At 39.5% G+C, this 19,678-nt stretch overlaps 1 protein-coding gene across 4 annotated transcripts; it reads right to left on the reverse strand.

Moving 5' to 3' along the window:
• Positions 1 to 1,887: 1,887 nt before the first annotated feature.
• LOC122093614 (universal stress protein PHOS32-like) lies at positions 1,888 to 15,910 on the reverse strand. 4 transcript variants are annotated; one of them, XR_006144501.1, is made up of 4 exons: positions 14,906 to 15,909; positions 3,370 to 3,465; positions 2,459 to 2,503; positions 1,888 to 2,123 (listed from the first exon to the last, which is right to left on the reverse strand). XR_006144501.1 is itself a non-coding variant. In XM_042663979.1 (3 exons), the coding sequence occupies exons 1-2, from the start codon at positions 15,615 to 15,617 to the stop codon at positions 2,496 to 2,498; spliced, it is 720 nt and encodes a 239-aa protein (XP_042519913.1). In that variant the 5' UTR covers positions 15,618 to 15,909; the 3' UTR covers positions 1,888 to 2,123; positions 2,459 to 2,495. The 4 variants fall into 4 exon arrangements, 3 of the variants coding, with proteins under 3 accessions (XP_042519913.1, XP_042519911.1, XP_042519914.1); XM_042663979.1 differs by lacking the exon at positions 3,370 to 3,465; XM_042663977.1 differs by lacking the exons at positions 1,888 to 2,123; positions 2,459 to 2,503; positions 3,370 to 3,465 and adding an exon at positions 6,048 to 6,280 and having other exon boundaries at positions 14,906 to 15,910.
• Positions 15,911 to 19,678: the final 3,768 nt, after the last annotated feature.

The following is a 19,678-nucleotide window of genomic DNA, read 5'->3' on the forward strand; positions in this document are numbered from 1 at the left end:
TATGTGTTAAATGGTTGTCGCTTGTGGTCTATTTAGGCCATCTTATATCCAATGCTTGGATTTACCATTTTATCCTTCTGCCATTTAAGGTCCATACCCTTTTATTAGAGGCACTTTTACCTTGTCTGCTGACAAGGAAATTTGTGCCTATAAAAAATAAAAGGTAGGAAGTTCAATAAAAAGAAACGTTAAGATCACCCTTCTTTTGTTTTTCGGTTAAGGAAGATCACCATATTAAGAACCCGTATTGACGAATAGCCAAAACTGTCGTGGCTTTTCAAAATTAAGAGAATATGATCACCAACACTGGCATTGTAAGTGCCTTCGCACAAACTCCTGTTTGACACACTGTATCCTTATATTCTAATTATGCAGCAATTTCCTCCCATGCTCCCATTGGCTTGGCGTGAGAAATTTCACCTCACATGAGCTACGTGTTAATCACTACACGAAAATTAATCTTTTGTACATAAAATTGGGTAGCTATGAATTTGATTCTGCTGAACATACATGCATGCTTCATGAGCATACAATGGATGGGACATGTCTCTTTACTCCCATATCGGCCTTGTTGTGCATGTATGTGAAGTATTCATATGCATACAATGGATCCATTGTTCCAAGAGTTGGGCCATTCTCCCACTGACGGGCATAGGGGCCATTCTCCCACAGAAAACATTTCCCTACATTCATATACCAAATCTACACCTTGCCAAATGGTAAAAGAGCTGACTGCACATTTTTCTAGGCCCTGCTACCAGAATTAGGTTTCCTCTTCCCTACAGGTAACCAACCCCACCGCATCTCACACCCAACCACTTCCCACGGATGGTGTGAGATGATGTGGGATGCTCCTGAAAAAGAAAAGAATAATAACTTGATCCTGGACATCTACCAATACTAAGAATGATCAGCCACACAATTACTAATTTGTAATTCATAATGGAAAGGAACATTTGTCTATTTATTTATATAACAGCACGTATTTGCCAATTTATATAACAGAACATATAATAAATGAAGAAAAGCACGATAAGGCGCAGAAAATAGAAAACGAAATCCTTTCATAAGGTGAGAAGTGATTTTCAAACTGCGAAATTCAAAGAAAGTCAATGGCAGTGTTAAAAACAAGTTCTATGATTGCCATTGAAACCCCGAACCAATGAAGAAAGTGAACCAAGAATATTTCTATCATGATTGCCGAATTGGAACCGGCTCCAGAAATAACTCTCTCGATCACAATCGATTGAGTTCAGCTTCCATGGAGGCAACGCATCTCACGCTGCGAAAATGTAACACACCGGGAGAGCCAAGGTGCAACCAGAAAGCCTATCCAAGCTGCAGCTCCGCCAGCTAAAATAACAATCTCAATGAAAGAACCTGCGCCACTATTTCTTAGATGAAAATTTTCAACTGGGTTCATTTGGAAGGGCCTATATTGGCAGGTCTAGACTAAATTGAGACTTTGAAACAAACCTTTATATTTCTTCAACCTGTGCAGAAGCACGCATGAGGGACTTTATGTTGGAGTTTTTGAAGCTAAGATCAGAGACATCTCAAAATTACTACCACGAGCTTATAATAAACCTCCACTGCTCACATGCCTCTCTCGCTTGATTTGGGTCGAATAACAATTCAGGTTGATCAAATAGATTATAGAGATTGAACTACATCTACCAACAAGATCAGAAGAGTTAAAATGATAGCACCATAGCATGGATCTAATCACAAACTGGCTACTCGAGACCATGCAGCTAAAAAGCACCTGGAAATAAACGTAATAATAGTGAATTAACTATGTGCTCTGTTTCTATAATTAGATAAATAATGAGATGATAATAAACCAGAAAGGCGTCTAGCAAAACAGTAAAAACACAGAGGAAGATGTATTTCACAAAGCATTAGAACCTTTTTCTCATAACCTACATGAAACCGAAAAAATTCTTCAACCATACAAATACCATCATCAATCATCTCATAGTACATACATATGAGAAGACGGAGAGACAGCAACAACACTACTATCCACCATTTAATATACATGGCATGAATCCAACCCACAAAAAACACATCTCAAATCTCAGCTTTCTCCAGCCTCCAGTAGACTCAAGTGCCTTCACTTTCTGTATCAGAATAACAATCACATATCACAAACAACCTTTAGCTCATAACATTCAACAACGAAAAATACACAATTTATACAGATTAAATTGTCTAGCTAAAACCATGAGAAATCAAATGGGCTGAAATCAGTATGCCAGAGCCTCAACCAGTTCCTACATGAGACTCATGCAAGGTTACCCCGGAAAAACATATTTCAGGTTAACGGCTAACACATGTAGCCATTAATGCTGTCAGTGAGAGGGGGGAGTCAAGCCCTACTTGAATGTGCATGCGCCTCTAACGAAATTAAATTAGACAGCAGTTAAACTTTCCAGAAAATCCATGAAGTCATCACCTGAGTCAGTAAGTCCACGCCATGAACCAAGCACATCTCAAGCTTCTGCAAACACAAGAAACATCACCGGAATGTCAAACCCATCACCTCAAATACTAAACAAAATACTGAGTATCATCATTTTGTGCTAATACTTCCTCCAGTCTACCACTTTAACCAAGGAAGTAAACCATTCATAAATAATGAAGAGAATACCCAGAACCACTGTTGCATTATGAGAGCAAAGTTGTAGACCCTTTTAAAGGGGACTGGCTTTCAATGGGAAACTGGTGGGGGGAAATGGGTTGCAAGATATCATGTACGAATAGTGCATAATAAGCAAAGAGGACATTATTTTGCAGATACCCCAGAAGGTTACTCCAAAACTTAACAGAACCAACCCAGCAAAAACAGAACTGGATGAAACTAATGAATTAAATCCTCCACAACATACTCATTTAGGAAAAATCAATGACCAACCAAAAACAAATAGGAGAAATATGAATAGGGTTGCAAGAAATTCATGGAAACAGTGCACACTAGGAAAGAGGAATTTTTTTTATTTTCAAGGTAAGCTGAAGGTTTATCCAAAACCAAACAGAACCAACCCATTAAAAAAGAGGCCAGCGAATAACAAAATCATGGATGCATATCCTTGGTTATGTTCTGATCTGAAAAGAGAGCCCATATAAGCCACAAAAGAGTGAAATTGTTGATAGCATATAATCTGTGTTCCGGAACAGCTAGAAAACAATCATAATTTTAAAACTCAATTGACTATAGCCAACCAACCCATGAAAAATAATCAAAATCTGTTCTTGTGAAGTAAAAACAAACCAAAGCAAAACAAAACTAGCAGGGACTGGATGGATTTGGGTGAGAAAGAATTAAAAAATAATAAGAATAAAAATAAAAATAAGAATTAACCCTACCTACTTAAGCACTCATAAAGATCATTGTCATGCGCAGAAGTTAAAATCAAGGAGGAGAGGAAGAAGCCAATCCCAAAGAGACAAGCGAACCCATAACTGTAAAAAAATCAACAGAGAGTAAACAAGAAGATGGCTTGGAGACAAACCAAAGGAAAAAATTCTCCTGGTTGTACTTAGAATCCACTTTGATTGCTTTAACGACATGCAATGCTCAAGGAATTCTACAAGAAGCAAGAGACTCAAAACTGAACCAGAAATTCTGCAATACAAACTTGCTTAACGGGTAAAGGATTGGATACCTAAGAAAGAGCAGGCTACAGATATGACAACGGTTGCTCATGCCAACAACAAATTGCCAAATTGCCACAATCAGTTCAATTGTGATAAAGCTACATAATTAGTTTGAGCTTCAGTTTTTTCTTTTTCCTTTTTCTCTTCACTGGGAAAGAACAGCTAACGTACAAGGCAATACAAAGCATTGGGTAAAACATCAACAAGAGGCCTAAGCCTAAAAACCTCAAGTGGACTTAACGATAGGGTAGGACCCAAAATATAAGGGCTTCATAAATCCTAACCACCCCACCATTGGCCAGCTAATCCGCTAAATAATTAGCACATCACAACCTCCAAGAGAACCAAAATTCCCCATGAGAGCAAAGCAACCTCAACCTCATAATGAGATGCATACCACCAAGGGTTCAACAGGATAAGCTTGGAGTTAATTCATTACACAGTTGGTATCACCTTCAATGTGTGCATCCCTCCACAACCATTAGACAAAGCAACATTCAAACCTTTACTTGCTTTCAGCTCTGCAGTGACAAGTCAGAGCGACCAACGGTTCCAATTCCCATTGGGTCCTCACTACACCATAAATTTTTTAATTACACCACATTCACAAGATAGTGAACTTAATAAGGATAACCTTACAAATGGCCCGCTAAAGGCAAAAATACAAACTCTCACATTTAGAAAACCACAGACTTTCCAAATATGCTTTCTTGGCACATGGCTCCAAATTTCAGAACAAAAAAGATAGGCTCAATCACTGTGAGGGAAGTGATCTCACAAAGTTACATGGCATGGCTCAATCACCGTCAGGGGAGGGATATCACAAACTCACACGGCATGGTGAAATCAGCCTGCGGTAGCAGCCAATTTCCTTATGTTGATGAATTTTTAAGAGAGAAACATTCTTCCCTTGTGTTGATGATTTGATCTCAAATCTCTCCAATCAAGGTAGTGAAGCTCCAAGAACAAATTCCAACTAGAGAGACACCACTTGGCCTTGTTTGTAAGGAGATTGAGACGATTGATTTTCTACTTATTCTGGATGTTTGGAAGGGCACGCAGGCACACACTCAAACCAATTCTTAATTCATTCTTCAATCCTGATCTTGTCTATCGGTTACAACAAAGTTTATAGGTAAATTAAGACATAAAAATAGAAACTCAACTGAAATAAGAAACTACCCTAAGCAAGGAAACAAATTGCAAACCGACTCTCTAAATCCTAAGTGAACCTAACTTGCTGAAATAAAGTGAATAAAATAAAATCAAAGACTTCCTAAATAAAGTAAATTCCTAAAATCCAACTAGACCCAAAAATAATATTGATCTGGTTCATCTCAGTCCGAAAACCCAGATGGGTATGAATCAATCCATGGGTGCGTATCTACATCAAGCTCTCATAACACTTAATTTGGTTCTGATTTATGCAAATCAGTACCAACAGAACAGGACCATAAAACAGAGAAAATGTCCGGAATTGAGGAGAAAAGTCACCAAGCAAAATCCAGAATTTAGATAAATGGATAATCCTGATCAAGTACTTCTCTTAATGCTGAGCACAGTTGTTGAGAATATCATCCAGATCCAAGAGCTGGATCTGATCATATAGAAAAGTCCTTAGGTAACTTGGAAAACTCAAAATCAGCAAACAAGTCGCTTGAATTATCAGATTTCAGATTTAATACAGGAACAGGATTACAGGTTTCATTCAGTAAGTCAGAACCTGATATTAGGATGGTGTTTAAAGTACTAACTGTAAGAATTTTTTGAAATCAGAATGCAAATCAGACCCTTGTTTCCTTGATTTCCGGCAAAACTGATGAAACTAGGATTGCACTGGCTGTCGCAGGAACAGAAAAAACCAAATCTCAACTACAGGCTAGAACAGAAACAGTTTTGATATTCTTCAAGAAGAGATCAAAGAGATTAGAGGGCAGAACCTACGTTCTCACAGCAAGGAATTGATTGGATTCACCACCAATTGAGGCATCGATTCACAAAAAGAAAGAGCACTGAATCACCACAGAACCGGCAACATGACATTCTTTGAAACAGAAAACGTGAGGAACAGAAGAGCCCACCTTTTTTTATGCTATTTTTATTCAACAAATTGATTTCTTCCTGACAAGAAGATCTGACAAAAGGTTGTGTAAAGATTGTAAGTGTCACACCCCGTTCACGTAGAACCAGACCGGTGACTGGGTTCCCTCCGGGTAACCTAAAACCACCAGGATCACCTGATACAATAACCACAACACAACAAGCCACAAGTAACAAGGAATATATTATTGTAATACAACGGAAGTCTTGTCGTATATAATTACCTGTAAATCCCCTATATACTCTTGATACTCAAATTGTTATACATATCATAATTACATGTGGGCCCGTAAGCATGATATTTACACAAGAAATAATAATTTAATTATAGAGAGCACGAAAAGGAGTGTAACCAAAAGAATAAAAAAGAGTATTGTAATTAGAGTTCTGCTATTGTTGCCCCGCAACACAATTCTCACACTGGCAACCGTCACCGTGGTCGAGAGTCCTTCGGGGGCCCACCAATCCCCCACTAGGGTTTCGTCAGTGGGACCCGGCACGAGTTCCTCTACCGAGTAACCTACAAAATCATCTAAAAATGAGTGTACACGAGGGGTGAGCTCACTAGCTCAGTAAATAGAAAGACTCACACAAGCAATTGTAATTCAAATGATACTATATGCATGAGATACATTTTAAACATATTTCTCCTAAGCAATCATTACCAGGTCATAGGTTACCATGCTACTCACAACCACAGTGCGCGTATGCCCCTGGTACGAAACGCATTCTCCATCCCGCAATACGCCCATAGGGTTGTCAGAGAAGGCAAATTGTGAGCACTCAAAAAAGTAAATCAAGGTCGAACCATAGCAGAAATGTAAATCGTGGCTGAACCACAACAAAAAAGTAAATCATGGCCGAACCACAGCAGAAATTAAAAGCACTACGATTGGCCCTCTGAATATATCACCAAGGTTTCTAATTGTCCTAATGATCAAATAGGCGTACTTCTAACCACCACGGCGGTCCGCGACCGACGCTTCCCTCCAGTGATAACCCAATATGTAAACCCCTGTTGGGAAGGGTTGTAGCACGAGGGAATATGAAATCCTAACCACATGCTCCTATATGAGATAGTACAACTGCATAGTACTTTCGTGTCCCATTCCATTGTGTACCAATGCATTTGTTTCCAAGCTGACTACGGCATCTATTCTAGAAATCCCACACATGTTCGGCAAATTATCACCATATTCCATCATATGATAAACCCATTCTTAAGATTCCAAGCAAGTAACAAGCATTTAGAAATTTAAGATACAACATGTTCAGTTCTAAATGCATCATTCATACACCAAGCATATGCATAGGAATGGCAATCAGAATGTCAATATAGTATATAAATGCATAGATGCCAAAAACACTTCGAAAGTAAGATCAAAGTCCTCTCTCCATTTACTTATTCTTGTAGTAGAATACGCACTCGCGGTACGGGTAAGATCCGGAGTGAAGATGAATGTCTCAAAACTTAACACGGATAGGAATTTAGAATACGTCCATTTCGGAATTGTAAAAAGACTAAGACATGATCACGACGCGTATAATAGCGTGAAGAAGGTTGTTGGTGAGTTTGAGTTTCATCGGAGCTCATTTGGGCTACAAGTGGGTCATACAGGTGGGTAAGTGAACCCACCTGTGCAGACTGCCTAGACAGACAACACAAACACAAACCGGCGGGTCATACTGGTGGATCTAGCACCCGTCGGTAGGTCCAGAGAGAACCGGTGGGTCATACCAGTGGGTGTGGCACCTGCCGGTTGGGCCAAAAGCCTAGGACTAATGGGTCACACTGGTAGGTCTGACGACCAACCGGTGCTATCCGCCGGTATTTCGCGGGTTTTGCTGGTTTCCTTCCTTTCTTCATTCCACCTCTTGAAAACCTAATAGAGTGGTACCCACTTCATTTTCCACACATTCTAAGCTTCATCCACTTGATTATTCCATGGATCTAAATCATCATGAAGATTTTGAAAAAGAAATCATACCTTAGCTTGAAAACTCCCAAAACTTGGGATCCTTTTTCCAACTCAAAATGTCACCCCAATAACTTCCAAATCTTTATTTCCCGTCTTAAATCCTTCAAGGAAATTACACAAGGGTTCTCTTATTAGTTATTACTTTGATTTGACCATACACAAGAGGGTTTCATCACATTCCAACGGTTTAGGGTGTTACTTCAAAACGCAGATCTCAAGACACCAATCACTATTCCGGTGACGAAAAGGTAAGGTGCGCCTTCGGAAATCAAGGGGAAAGCCCTCTTCCTACTCTTCTTCTTCTTCCTCTTTTCTCCCTCCTCTTGACTCCTCTCACCAACCTTTGTTGAAAATCATAAATGGGAGAGAGAGAGAAAGGCATGAATGCTATTTATATCATGGCCAATAAATATCTTCTAAAACCTGTTTGGTTTTGCCCCTTTTTGGACCAAAATGCATTAACTTGTGATACCGGCTAAAATGGCCGACATTTTCGGGCGTACGTGGTCTCATTATGACGAGGAGGTCGAAATACACGTGCTTACCTAAGTTGAGCATGCTGAGGTCCACGTTACCCTTACAGGTGGGTCACACCGGTGGGTCTCGCACCTACCAGTGACACCCACCAATTAGCCAAAACAAGCTAACCTTATTGTATTTTGGAGGGAAAAGCGAAATCTTACGCGTACCTCGCTCTCACCATGTGTTGTGGACTAAGTTTTCATCATTCCTTATGACAACATACCTTTCCTATTCGTACATGGCTTTGTGATACGTGCAAGGGCACGGCTTAGGCATGCAAACCACCTCGAGTATAGGCTCACTCTTGTCCGACCACCCCGCATTCGACGTCACCCTTGCTGTCATGTGTCATAGGGCACCAGCATCGACCCTTTCCGGTTTGGACACTACAAGACCAAACCGAACCAATCGGTCAATAAATCAAGTTTAAAGAGTAAGGCTCTACCATAAGGTTATACCTGGAGAGAGCCTAATTGCTCAACATCGACTGTTGATCTTAGATATGTACCTTGGTACAAGGAAATGCAAGAAGACGCAACAAATCCTTCCTAAGATAAAATGGGGGCGATTACAAGGAGCGCTCCTAAATTCTTTTACCGATATGGTGATGTCACAGGGAAAGTAGAATTTTGACGAAGATGTTAATGAGATGTGGACTGGGATGACGACCTATATTAAGATTGTGGTTAAATAAGTTCTAGGGGTATTAAAGGGTGTGTGTCGAACTCCTAGAGAGACTTGGTGGCGGGATGAGGAGGTATAGACTACCATTAAATCTAAGAAAGATTGTTTTAAGACTTGGCAAAGGACCAACGAGGTAGAGGATAAAATAAGATATTACTTAGTCAGGAATGAAGCTAAGAAGACTGTGGGGAAAGCAAGGGCAAAGAAATACGATAACCTCGATGAAAACCTTAACACAAGAGGAGGAGAAAAAGAGATACAGAATAGCCAAAATAAGGGAAAGGATGAATAGAGATATTGACCATGTTAGATGCATTAAAAGTGATGATGGCAGAGTACTTGTACAAAATGAAGACATTATAAAGAGATGGGGTGTTTATTTTTGCAATCTGCTAAATGAAGAGACCTTGACTAATAGGATGGACTCAGAAGTAAAATGGAATAGACATCAAGCTAACATTCCTCATGGAGAACTACAACATGTTGGTTTCACTAAAGTTAAAGAAGCCCTACGAAAAATGAAAGCACGTAAAATACTAGGCCCAAATGAGATCCCAATTGAAGCATGGAAGAGCCTAGGAGCACTGGAAGTATCATGGCTAACCAAGTTGTTTAACAAGATTTTGAGTTCTAAGAGAATGCCAGATGATTGGAGGAGAAGCATTGTGGTTCCTATTTATAAAAACAAAAGGAAATTACACTTCCCTCCCCTGGACTATGGCCTAATAGGATTTTCCCTCCATGTACTTTCATAAATGCCAATACCCTCCCCACTAGTTTGAAGATTCTTTCAATCATCTCATTAGTGACTGACGGTGTTAAAATGGCTCGTAAAAAGACTGATTTACCCTTACCTCACTATGATCTCTCCACCAACACTGGAAAAATGCCTGCACAAACAAACAAAACCAACAAGTAGTTACATGCCATTCCAAATGAACTAAAAATTCTAACTGAACCTGGTAGCATGTAAGAGCGAGAAACTCTTACAATTTCAATGTAAATGAATTTCCGGTTCTTATCAGCCAACAACTTAGTGATCAAACTCTTTGATTTCCCACCACTACTTACGTTCTTGAACTCTTCTTTGTACCCATTTAGAATTTGCACTAGAGAACTCACATCTACTGCCATTATCATGAGTAGAATTCTCTTGGTTCCTCGCAGTTAAAGAACTTAAAAAATGAGAACCAGATGAAGAAGAAAATAAAGGGAAAAAGAAGGGATTGGAACTGATGGTGGTCGCCGGACGCTCTGAAAACCAATACAGCCATTATGGGTCCCTTAGTTTTTAACATAGTCGGCGACGCTCTGAAAACCAACCAGTATGGGTCCCTTAGTTTGTACCATAGCTGAGCTTCGCTGATGATCTCGGCACCGGAGTGCGATTTCTAGTCATCTTCCCCATGGCCGGTAACCCCCTATGTTTGTCATATTCTCCCTTGCGCTACCGCTGCTCCCTTGAGCTACGTCACCTCACATCGACTTCAATTTTGGGATTTTAGGGTTGAAGGCAGAGCTAAAGGAGAAGCTCGGAAGGATGTACAAGGTGATAGATACAAACTCAATATTCGTTTTCAAGTTCATAACCCATTTGGGTGGTCGCAAGTCCACTAGTTTCGGTTTGATCTATGATTTTGTAGATAGTGCTAATAAGTACGAGCCCAAGTATAGGCTCATCAGAAATGGACTTGATACCAAGGTTGAGAAGTTGAGAAAGCAAATGAAGGAAAGGAAGAACAGGGAAAATGCAGGGCGGATGAAGAGAGCTTCTGTTTCAGCCTTTTAGGGCTCCAAATCTTATTTCGTGTGGGAAGGGTAATTTTGGTATGAAATGTAATGTCTAAAGCATGAGGTCATCACTTAACAGGGCTATCTAACGGAAGGGGTACGATTGGAAGAATCTTCAAACTATAGGGGAGGGTATTGGCATTTATGAAAGTATGTAGGGGGAAAGTGCTATTAGGTCATAGTCCAGAGGAGGGGAATGTAACTTCCTCTAAAAACAAAGGTGATGTCTAGAACTGCAATAACTACAGAGGTATAAAACAATCACACCATGAAACTATGGGTAAAGGTTATTGAAGCCCACCTCAAAGAAGAAACTACAATAACGGAGAACCAATTTGGTTTTATGCCAAGGAGATCCACAACAGAAGCTATTTACCTTCGAAGAAGACTTATGGAAATATTTAGAGCTCACAAAAATGACCTCCATATGGTCTTTATTGACCTAGAGAAAGCGTATGATAAAGTACCAAGAGATCTCATTTGGCATGTCTTAGGGAAGATAACTAGTTAATTAAATTATGTGGATGTAATTAAGGACATGTATGAGGGAGTGATGACGAGTGTCAAAACAACAAAAGGCCAAAGTAACGAGATCCCTATTACAATTAAATTACACCAAGGATCAGCTTTGAGCCCTTATCTCATCATGGCTGATCTAACCAAGCACATCCAACACTAGGTCCCGTGGTGTATGTTATTTGCTGATGATATTGCTTTGATTGAGGAGACGGTGGAAGGGATTAATACTAAACTAGAGCTATAGAGATCAAACTTATAATCAAGAAGTTTTAGTATAAGCAGAACAAAGACAGAGTGTATGATTTGTTCGTTTAATTAGACTGTGAGAGGTGATGCAAGGGCAAAACTTGAGGAGCAAGAACTACCACAAAGTGATTTTCAAATATCTGGGGTCAATCATTAGCAAAGAGGGTGATATAGAGAACAATGTCTCCCACAGAATTAAAGTGGGATGGATGAAGTGGAGAAGTGCTTTGACAGTGCTATGTGACAAACGCATGTTTCTTAAACTTAAGGGAAAATTCATCTAGACAGTAATACGACCAGTTATGATATATGGGGCGGAGTGTTGGGCAGTCAAGAAGAGTAATCTGAATAAATTGGGTATAGCAGAGATGAGGATGTTGAGAGGGATGTGTGCAAGACTAAGAGAGACAAAGCAAGGAATGATTGTATTATGAAGTGGAGAAGTGCTTTGACAGTGCTATGTGACAAACGCATGTTTCTTAAACTTAAGGGAAAATTCATCTAGACAGTAATACGACCAGTTATGATGTATGGGGCGGAGTGTTGGGCAGTCAAGAAGAGTAATCTGAATAAATTGGGTATAGCAGAGATGAGGATGTTGAGAGGGATGTGTGCAAGACTAAGAGAGACAAAGCAAGGAATGATTGTATTAGGATGTTGACAGGGAGTTGCACCAATCCAAGACAAACTCCGCGAAAATTGATTGAAGTGGTATGGTCATGTTCAACAGAGACCCATGGATGCCCCAGTAAGGAAAAGTGACCAGTTTCATTTGCATGGAGCTAGAAAGAGAGGCAGACCTAAAATGACTATTAACGAAGTGGTAAGAAAAGATATGCAACTAGTAGGGCTCGATTCCAGTATGACCGCGAATAGAGGTAAGTGGAGGACAAGGACCCGTGTAGCTGACCCCTTGTAGATGTTCTAAGGATGTTGCTTTGACTACTGCTTTGACTTATTCTTTTAGCTCCTTTTACTTCTTTTTAGTACTTCTATTCTTATGCTTGCTATTATCTTAGCCCTCCCGAATCCATGCAGCCGTCTCCATCAAGTTGGGATAAGGTTATGGTTGTTGTTGTTGTTGTCAGTGCACGAGGCTCCCGCTACTACAGGATCTGGGAGGGGCAAATATACATATCCTTACCCCTTGCTTCGTATGAGAAGCTGCTTCCAAGTTTTGAACCTGTGACCAACATAGTGCAATAGTGCAATTAACCGTTGCGCCACAGGCACACCAAACCCCTTTCTTTATTTATAACAGCAAATAAAAAAGAGTTTGAAAATGAACTAGGAAACACCCTAGCCGTTACCCCTCACAAGCTGCATCATTCCTTTTAAAAGTCTAAAATAATATGGAACCAACTTGAAAGTCTCAAGAAAATAAAAGAAAATAATTTGACTAGCCACCAGTTCAACTAGAACTCAACTTAAACACTTCAAATAAAATAAAACAAAGCAACTTGAATTAAAAAGAAGTAAGCCCTGGCCAAGTTAAGCCTGCTTAAAATAGAACTGGACGACGTTAGGCCTGGTTCCACTTGGACTTCCTACTTTGTTAACCTTTAATTTTGCATCACACCACTTCTTTAGTTAGGATGGGTTTTGCATTTTTTTTTTTTTTTCATTCCTATTCTTTTGCAGCAAATTGAAACAATTTTTGCTACTAAGAACACATAAAAATTGACAATCAAAAAAGATCCCACAATTATGAACTTTTGCAATCAAAGGATCAACTACAACAACTTAGCCTTATCCCAACTACATGGGTTCGGCTCCATGGATCATTGCCTTCCAATCAGCTCTATTCAAACGATACAAGGCCTAAGCTATGCATGTCTTTCTCTATCACCTCTCCTAAGGTCAGTTTAGGTCTGCCTCTGGCTCTTTTAGTTCCTTCAATCAAAATCAGATCACTCCTCTATACTGAAGCATCCAAAGGCCTCCGTTGAACATGGCTACCTCAAACAACTTTCTCGTGGCTTATCATGCTGCAAAAATGTCAACATTGCAAAAAAACTTACATACCTTTAAACAAATGCAAAGCCATTATTAACAACCCCCTACTCTAGTAAGTTTTCAATTATTACTTGCTGAGTCATGTAAAGAAGAACACTTGTCATTTATCATGCAACCAAGTCATCAAATAGTGAGAAGAAAGGTAACAAAGCATAAATTTTCAACACTGACATGGTTTACAATTGGGAAGGAAGAAGGTCAATAATGGTGTTACTTTTACTCAATAGAACATAACTTTCAAAGAAGAAGAGGTCGTTTATGAACATATTCATCAGTTTTGTCATGTATAAATTTTCCTCACATTAGCATTACCTTAATACCGTATACAAAATGTAATGTCGAATGCTACTTATATAAGCTTCAAACCTATAAATAAATATAACCACAATATAATGAAAGGTAAAATATCTTATACATTCTACTCATCAGGATAGTAAAAGTCCCATTATTGCCAACGTTTGATGATGTAGAGTGATAAAATTATGCATTTATATGTCAATAACACAATAGCGCATGTCACCCATAAGCAATGAAATAACACAATATTGCATATAGGTGAAACATTAAAAAAAAGTCTTCACTTCAACCAACAGTAAAATAGTATATATAAAATTTGAATAACAAAACCATGCCCATTTTAGAATCAGAATTGTAAAGTATAATGAGGTGATATATAGGAGAAAACAACAGGCACAAGAGTACAAGACTAAGTTAAAAACTTGAAAAATAACAATCTGCAAACAAAGGTTGTCAAACAGCAGTATCTCAAATCATAATAAGCTAGTATCACTGAATAGAATGCATCCAAAAAGGTAACAGATATATAGTGTACCACTTTGAATAAATAAAGGAGCCAATAGTTGAGCAGAAAGGACAGAGAGAAGAAACATATCCACACATATGCAACCCAATCCCTAGCCTTTCCCCTAAATACTTAAGGTTGGCTACCAGGACCCATGCTGGACAACAACTTAAGTAGATTCATGCCAACTGAATGTTAATAAACAAGCACTTCACTAGAAGAAACTATTATATCATCATCCAATTATTATTAATTAAGAAAAACATAAAACCACCTTGCCATTCCCCCGCCGCCCTATGAAACACCCCCCCAAAAGAAACCAAAAAAAAACTAAAAGAATAAGAGAAAGAAAGGAATGATAACCAGGGAAAAAATCATTTGTTCCAATCCAACCAATCCATATTCCATACCAAGATCATAAATCACAAGAGAAATCCCATGCCTGACTAAACCAAATCCCACCATTGCTAACAAGCAAGAGACAAACAGATATAATAGAAAAGAAAAATTAAAATACCTAACTAGTAGCAACATTAAGAAATACGAATGGGAACTAAATCAATATCAATGAAGAAAAAGACCAAACCTTTCTGTTCCTCGGAGGCATCGTGATACTCCTGCTCTTCCTCCGGCACTGGGTGCAGCTCTACCTCCTTCTTGGCCGCCACCTTAGCGTCAACAGCTTCGGCTTGAGCAGCATCCACAACCCCATCTTTTTCATCAGGATATCTCACGACCACCACCGGACAAACACAGTGATGAACGCAGTAATCACTGACGCTACCAAGTCGTCCCTTGCTGTTGCGCTTCGACGCACCAAATCCTCGACTACCCATAATCACAGCACTCAACCCTAACCTCTCGACCTCTAAGCAAAGGCGCTCCTTCATGTCGTGGTCCTTGACAATATGGATCTTAAAAGGGAACTGGGCGTCAACCAAAGGCTGAGACAGATCAGTAGCTTTGGTGGTGGTGAAGGCATCGAAGTCATCCTCGAGCTTCTGCTGGGACTCTTCATCGGTATCAACAGATAAGTCAATGGAGCCCCAATCAGCGCCATAAAGGACGCTGGTGGGACGAACGTGAAGCAGGATCACGGCGTCACCGGGACGAAGATAGTTCTGCACAGCCCATTTGACGGCGAATGCGCTTTCATCGCTGAGATCAACGGCGATGGCGATCCTACGCTGGGCGCCGGCGGTGGGTGTGGCAGCGGAGAAGGATAGGAAACGTGGTGATGAGGGTTGGATGGTGGTTGCCGGACGGTCGGATTCCGTCGGACTTTGTTTCGAAAGCATGCCGGATGAAGGAAAAAAAATCTGGGCTTTTGGACCTTACCCGGATTGATGGTCGGCTTTTCCGACAAAGCGGCTTGGAGGGTTCTTTTGTTTTGTCTTCTCTTTCTCTTCTAATATCGTCTTTGAATTTTTCTTTTCTTCCTTGATTGTCGTTCTGGTTGAGTCGGTCTGCGAGGGGAACTGTGCTTGAGCGCGGAGGGAGCGACAGAGAGGTTTCCTTTTTGCCGGTGGGAAAGATAGCCGAAGCTGCCAACTAAAGGAGTGGGTTATTACCTTTTTTTGTTTTAATCCGTTTTCTACACGGGAGCCTGGTTTACGCCTGACGGAAGGAGGAAAAAAAAAACATAATTAAATGCAGACGTGGAATAAACTAACGGTTGCGTGTGAAAACCCATAACACGTTTCTTTATTTATTTATTATTTTTTTTTAAATGTAACTTATATAATAAGTTTATAGGGAAAATGATATCTTTTGAGTGTGGCTCGTATGTTCAGATAAGGCAAAATGATCTTTTTTTACCAAAAAAAAAGATTGTGCTTTTTCATATATTACCATTGGCCCTCGCGTACATGAAGTGCCACACTTCTCCATCTACATATTTTTTGGGGAACGGTAAAGAATGGTCATTTACATGTGCACGGGCATATAAGTCAGGATGGATGTTGGGGTTTTACAAAGGGTAAGGGTGGGGGTGGGGGTGGGGGGGGGGTGGGGTGGGGGGTATTTCACCACTTTTTATGTTTCGACTTAGGGGTCATATGGCTAGAGACTTTTCTTTTGCTCATTTTTTTTTGGAGAAAGTTTCCCTTAAAGGCAACGTGTCCCTTGTGCCAATTCGAGGGCAAATGGTAGCACATGCACAAGCAATAACATGGGACGGAATTCCACCATTCATGAGGGAAGGTGGTCATTCCCTCCCGAGCTCCCTCCATGTGTTTAGGCATAGGGGCCATGTTGCCTTACAGACTTCTTTTCCCCTTTATTTTGTAGAAAAAATCTTTATTTTTTTTGGGGGGGGGGGGGGGTGGGGGTAGAGGGGGGGAGAGGCTACACCAATGCCTTTGTATCTATAACTCCTTAACAAAACAAAGGCAAAGATGTCTTCTCAATGGGGAGAACAAAGCTAGCCACATGGGAGCATTGCATAGGCCATGATCTCGCACAAGGGTTTTTTTTTGTTTGATTATTTAAAAAGAATTTTTTTTTTTTTTTTTTTAGGGGGTGAAGGAAAAGCCCGAAAGGTAGTGTGGCCTTTGCGCATGACCCAAATGAGGTAGAAATGATCGCCCCTCATAAAAGGTGGAAATCCCACCCCTTGTCGATGATTTCACATGTGCTCTGATTGGCGCTATGCCACTGTAGGGGCCATGTTGCCTTTCAAGAGTTGTGCAGGAGCCACCATAGGGGCTATGCTGTCTTTCGACAAACTCTCTCTTAAAACTTTAACTTTACTTTGCATTCAAATCTCTTGGATTTGAGAAAATAAAATAAAAAATTGAAAAACAAAAAAAACCTTTGTCTGGAGTGTCGCCTAAATCAGTGCTCCAATGTGAAAAAGACTTATGCCATTATTTGGTGGAGAAAGATAAGACATAATGAACGATAGAATAGGACATTCTTAGGACAAAAAATCATTTCCCATAAAAATTACACGCAAAAAGTATCATTACTAATATAGTAAGAAATTTAAGTAATTTATACAATAATGCTTGCTTGATTATTTGACGCAAAAAAAAAAATATCTAATGATTACAAATATTTCTATCTTAGATTTAAAATTCTTCACTTTTATTCTTTTTATTCGTCCTTACAATTGATGTCAAGAAAACAAAATATATGTAAACAAAAGTCATAGTGAGGCAATCATTAATATATATCTGTTTATTACTCTTCAAACTCAAAATTTTTTTAATTTTTCTTTTCTTTTATTGACATCCAAACATAGCGGGATAAAGATATATACACATGCCTTCTCAGGACATACTCTCTCCTCCCGTTTAAATGAGTTACACGTGTATGATTGTGAGATTTTCCTTCCCACTGGGTTGATGTGGGAGATATCATTTGCCAAACATGTTGACACAGATTTACATCACGTACAGCTACATGATGTAATCATAAGTCTGATTCGAAGACATGTGACCCACTCATGTTAAAATCACAAGTCATAGTCTCTTACCAAAAGAAGTACGTCAATGTATATCAAAAAAGGATGCATCACCATATCATTCGATCACTTATTGTGAAAGTGTCGTGTGAAGCATATTAGATGCAGCTTTATGTCCTAATTAAGCCAAGTACATGCATCATGTAAAGATTTAGAACCATTAAGCGTAAAAGTTTGACACAGCACAACTAGCAGTTGTGTTTAAAAACCGGTTTGAAGGAATTCAATATTCTTATAAAATCCGGTCCTAATTAATATCAATACCAATACTAATACCAATATCAATATTGATATCAACCTAGAACAATTGATACAAAACTTATAAAACGATTTTCCCCTCATCTTTTGGAAGGACAAAAAATAAAAATACAGTTTAGATAATTTCACCCTTTAATATAAATAGATACACAACTACTATGACGACCAAGTATTTTTTGTCACACCCTGTTCCATGTAGAATCAGACCGGTGAATAAGTTAACACTTGTTAACCCAAAACATGTCAGGATCATCTGGTACAATAACCATAGCACAACATACACACACACTAAGTCAGGTAAATTATGTATTTTAACGGAAATCTTACATGTACATACTTGTAAATACCTCAATACTCTTAATACCTAAATTTTATTACATAGTACATATACATGTGGGCCCGTAAGCGTAATATATAAACAAGAATTACAATTTAAACATCCAGAGCACGAAATGGGTAACATTTTAAATAATAAAAAAGAAATCCAGGTTGGTATCAGTGTTGCAGTCCCGCAACACAACTCTCTCACAGGCACTCGACCTCGTGCCCAAGATCTTCAAGGACCCACCAGTTCTCGATTAGAAACTCCACGGTGGGTCTCGGCTCTAGCTCTTCAGCTGGATAACCTATAAGATCATCTAAAAAGTGGTGCACACATGGGATGAGCTCACTAGTCCAGTAAGTTTTATTATCTTAGTCTACCTAGACAACAATTCTAAGTCATAGGTCATGTGCTATTTGTAACCACATTGCGCGTATGCTCCGGGTATGGGCCGCAAACCCCATCCTATAATATGCCCATAGGGTTGTCAGAGAAGGCCAGTCATGGGTACTGGAAAGTAAAATGGGCATTGCCCTGCATAAAAGTAAAATGAGTCTTGCCCAACATTAAAGCAAAATGGGTCTTGTCCTGCATTAATTTAAAAGCAGTACGATTGACCCTCTTGTTATATCACTAAAGTTGTCAACAGTCCTAATGATCAGTCGAGCATACTTCTAACCACCACTGTTAATACACAACCTCGGATTTCCCCCTAGTGATATACCCAACACCTAAACCTCTGCTGGGAAGGGTCATAGCACAGGGATATGTCATTCCTAATCGTATGCTCCTATGTGAGATAGTACGACTGCATTGTGCCACTACGTCCGATTTCACGGACCACCAATGCATTCGTGTCCAAGTCGACTACGGCATCTAGTCTAGCAAAACATCATATTCAATAGTTTAAAGTCATACATCTCATATCATAAGCATGAATAGGCATTTAACAATTAAAGATGTCAGCATGTCAAATCATAATGAATTTCATAATACACACGTCAATGCATGCAATGGCACTCGTGGATGACTAGTCTACACAATAAAAATATGATGACATGGCTAATCTACAACCATAATGAAATTATGCAATATCCTCTTCGCATTTACCTAATTGTGTACAATGATCACCCTTGGTACGAGAAAGATTCAACGCACGATGATGCGAGTTCCTAGAACAACCTATCATAAAAGAGTTGGATTTAGCATGTCTCACTTTAGGGTCACAACCAATAAGGCATGATGATCTCAACATGTTTAGAATCATTAAAGTAGGTTACCCGACAAATTTGGGCTCAAACGGGACCCGAGAA

This window comes from Macadamia integrifolia, chromosome 11 (assembly GCF_013358625.1).
Source record: "Macadamia integrifolia cultivar HAES 741 chromosome 11, SCU_Mint_v3, whole genome shotgun sequence".
Classification (NCBI taxonomy): domain Eukaryota; kingdom Viridiplantae; phylum Streptophyta; class Magnoliopsida; order Proteales; family Proteaceae; genus Macadamia; species Macadamia integrifolia.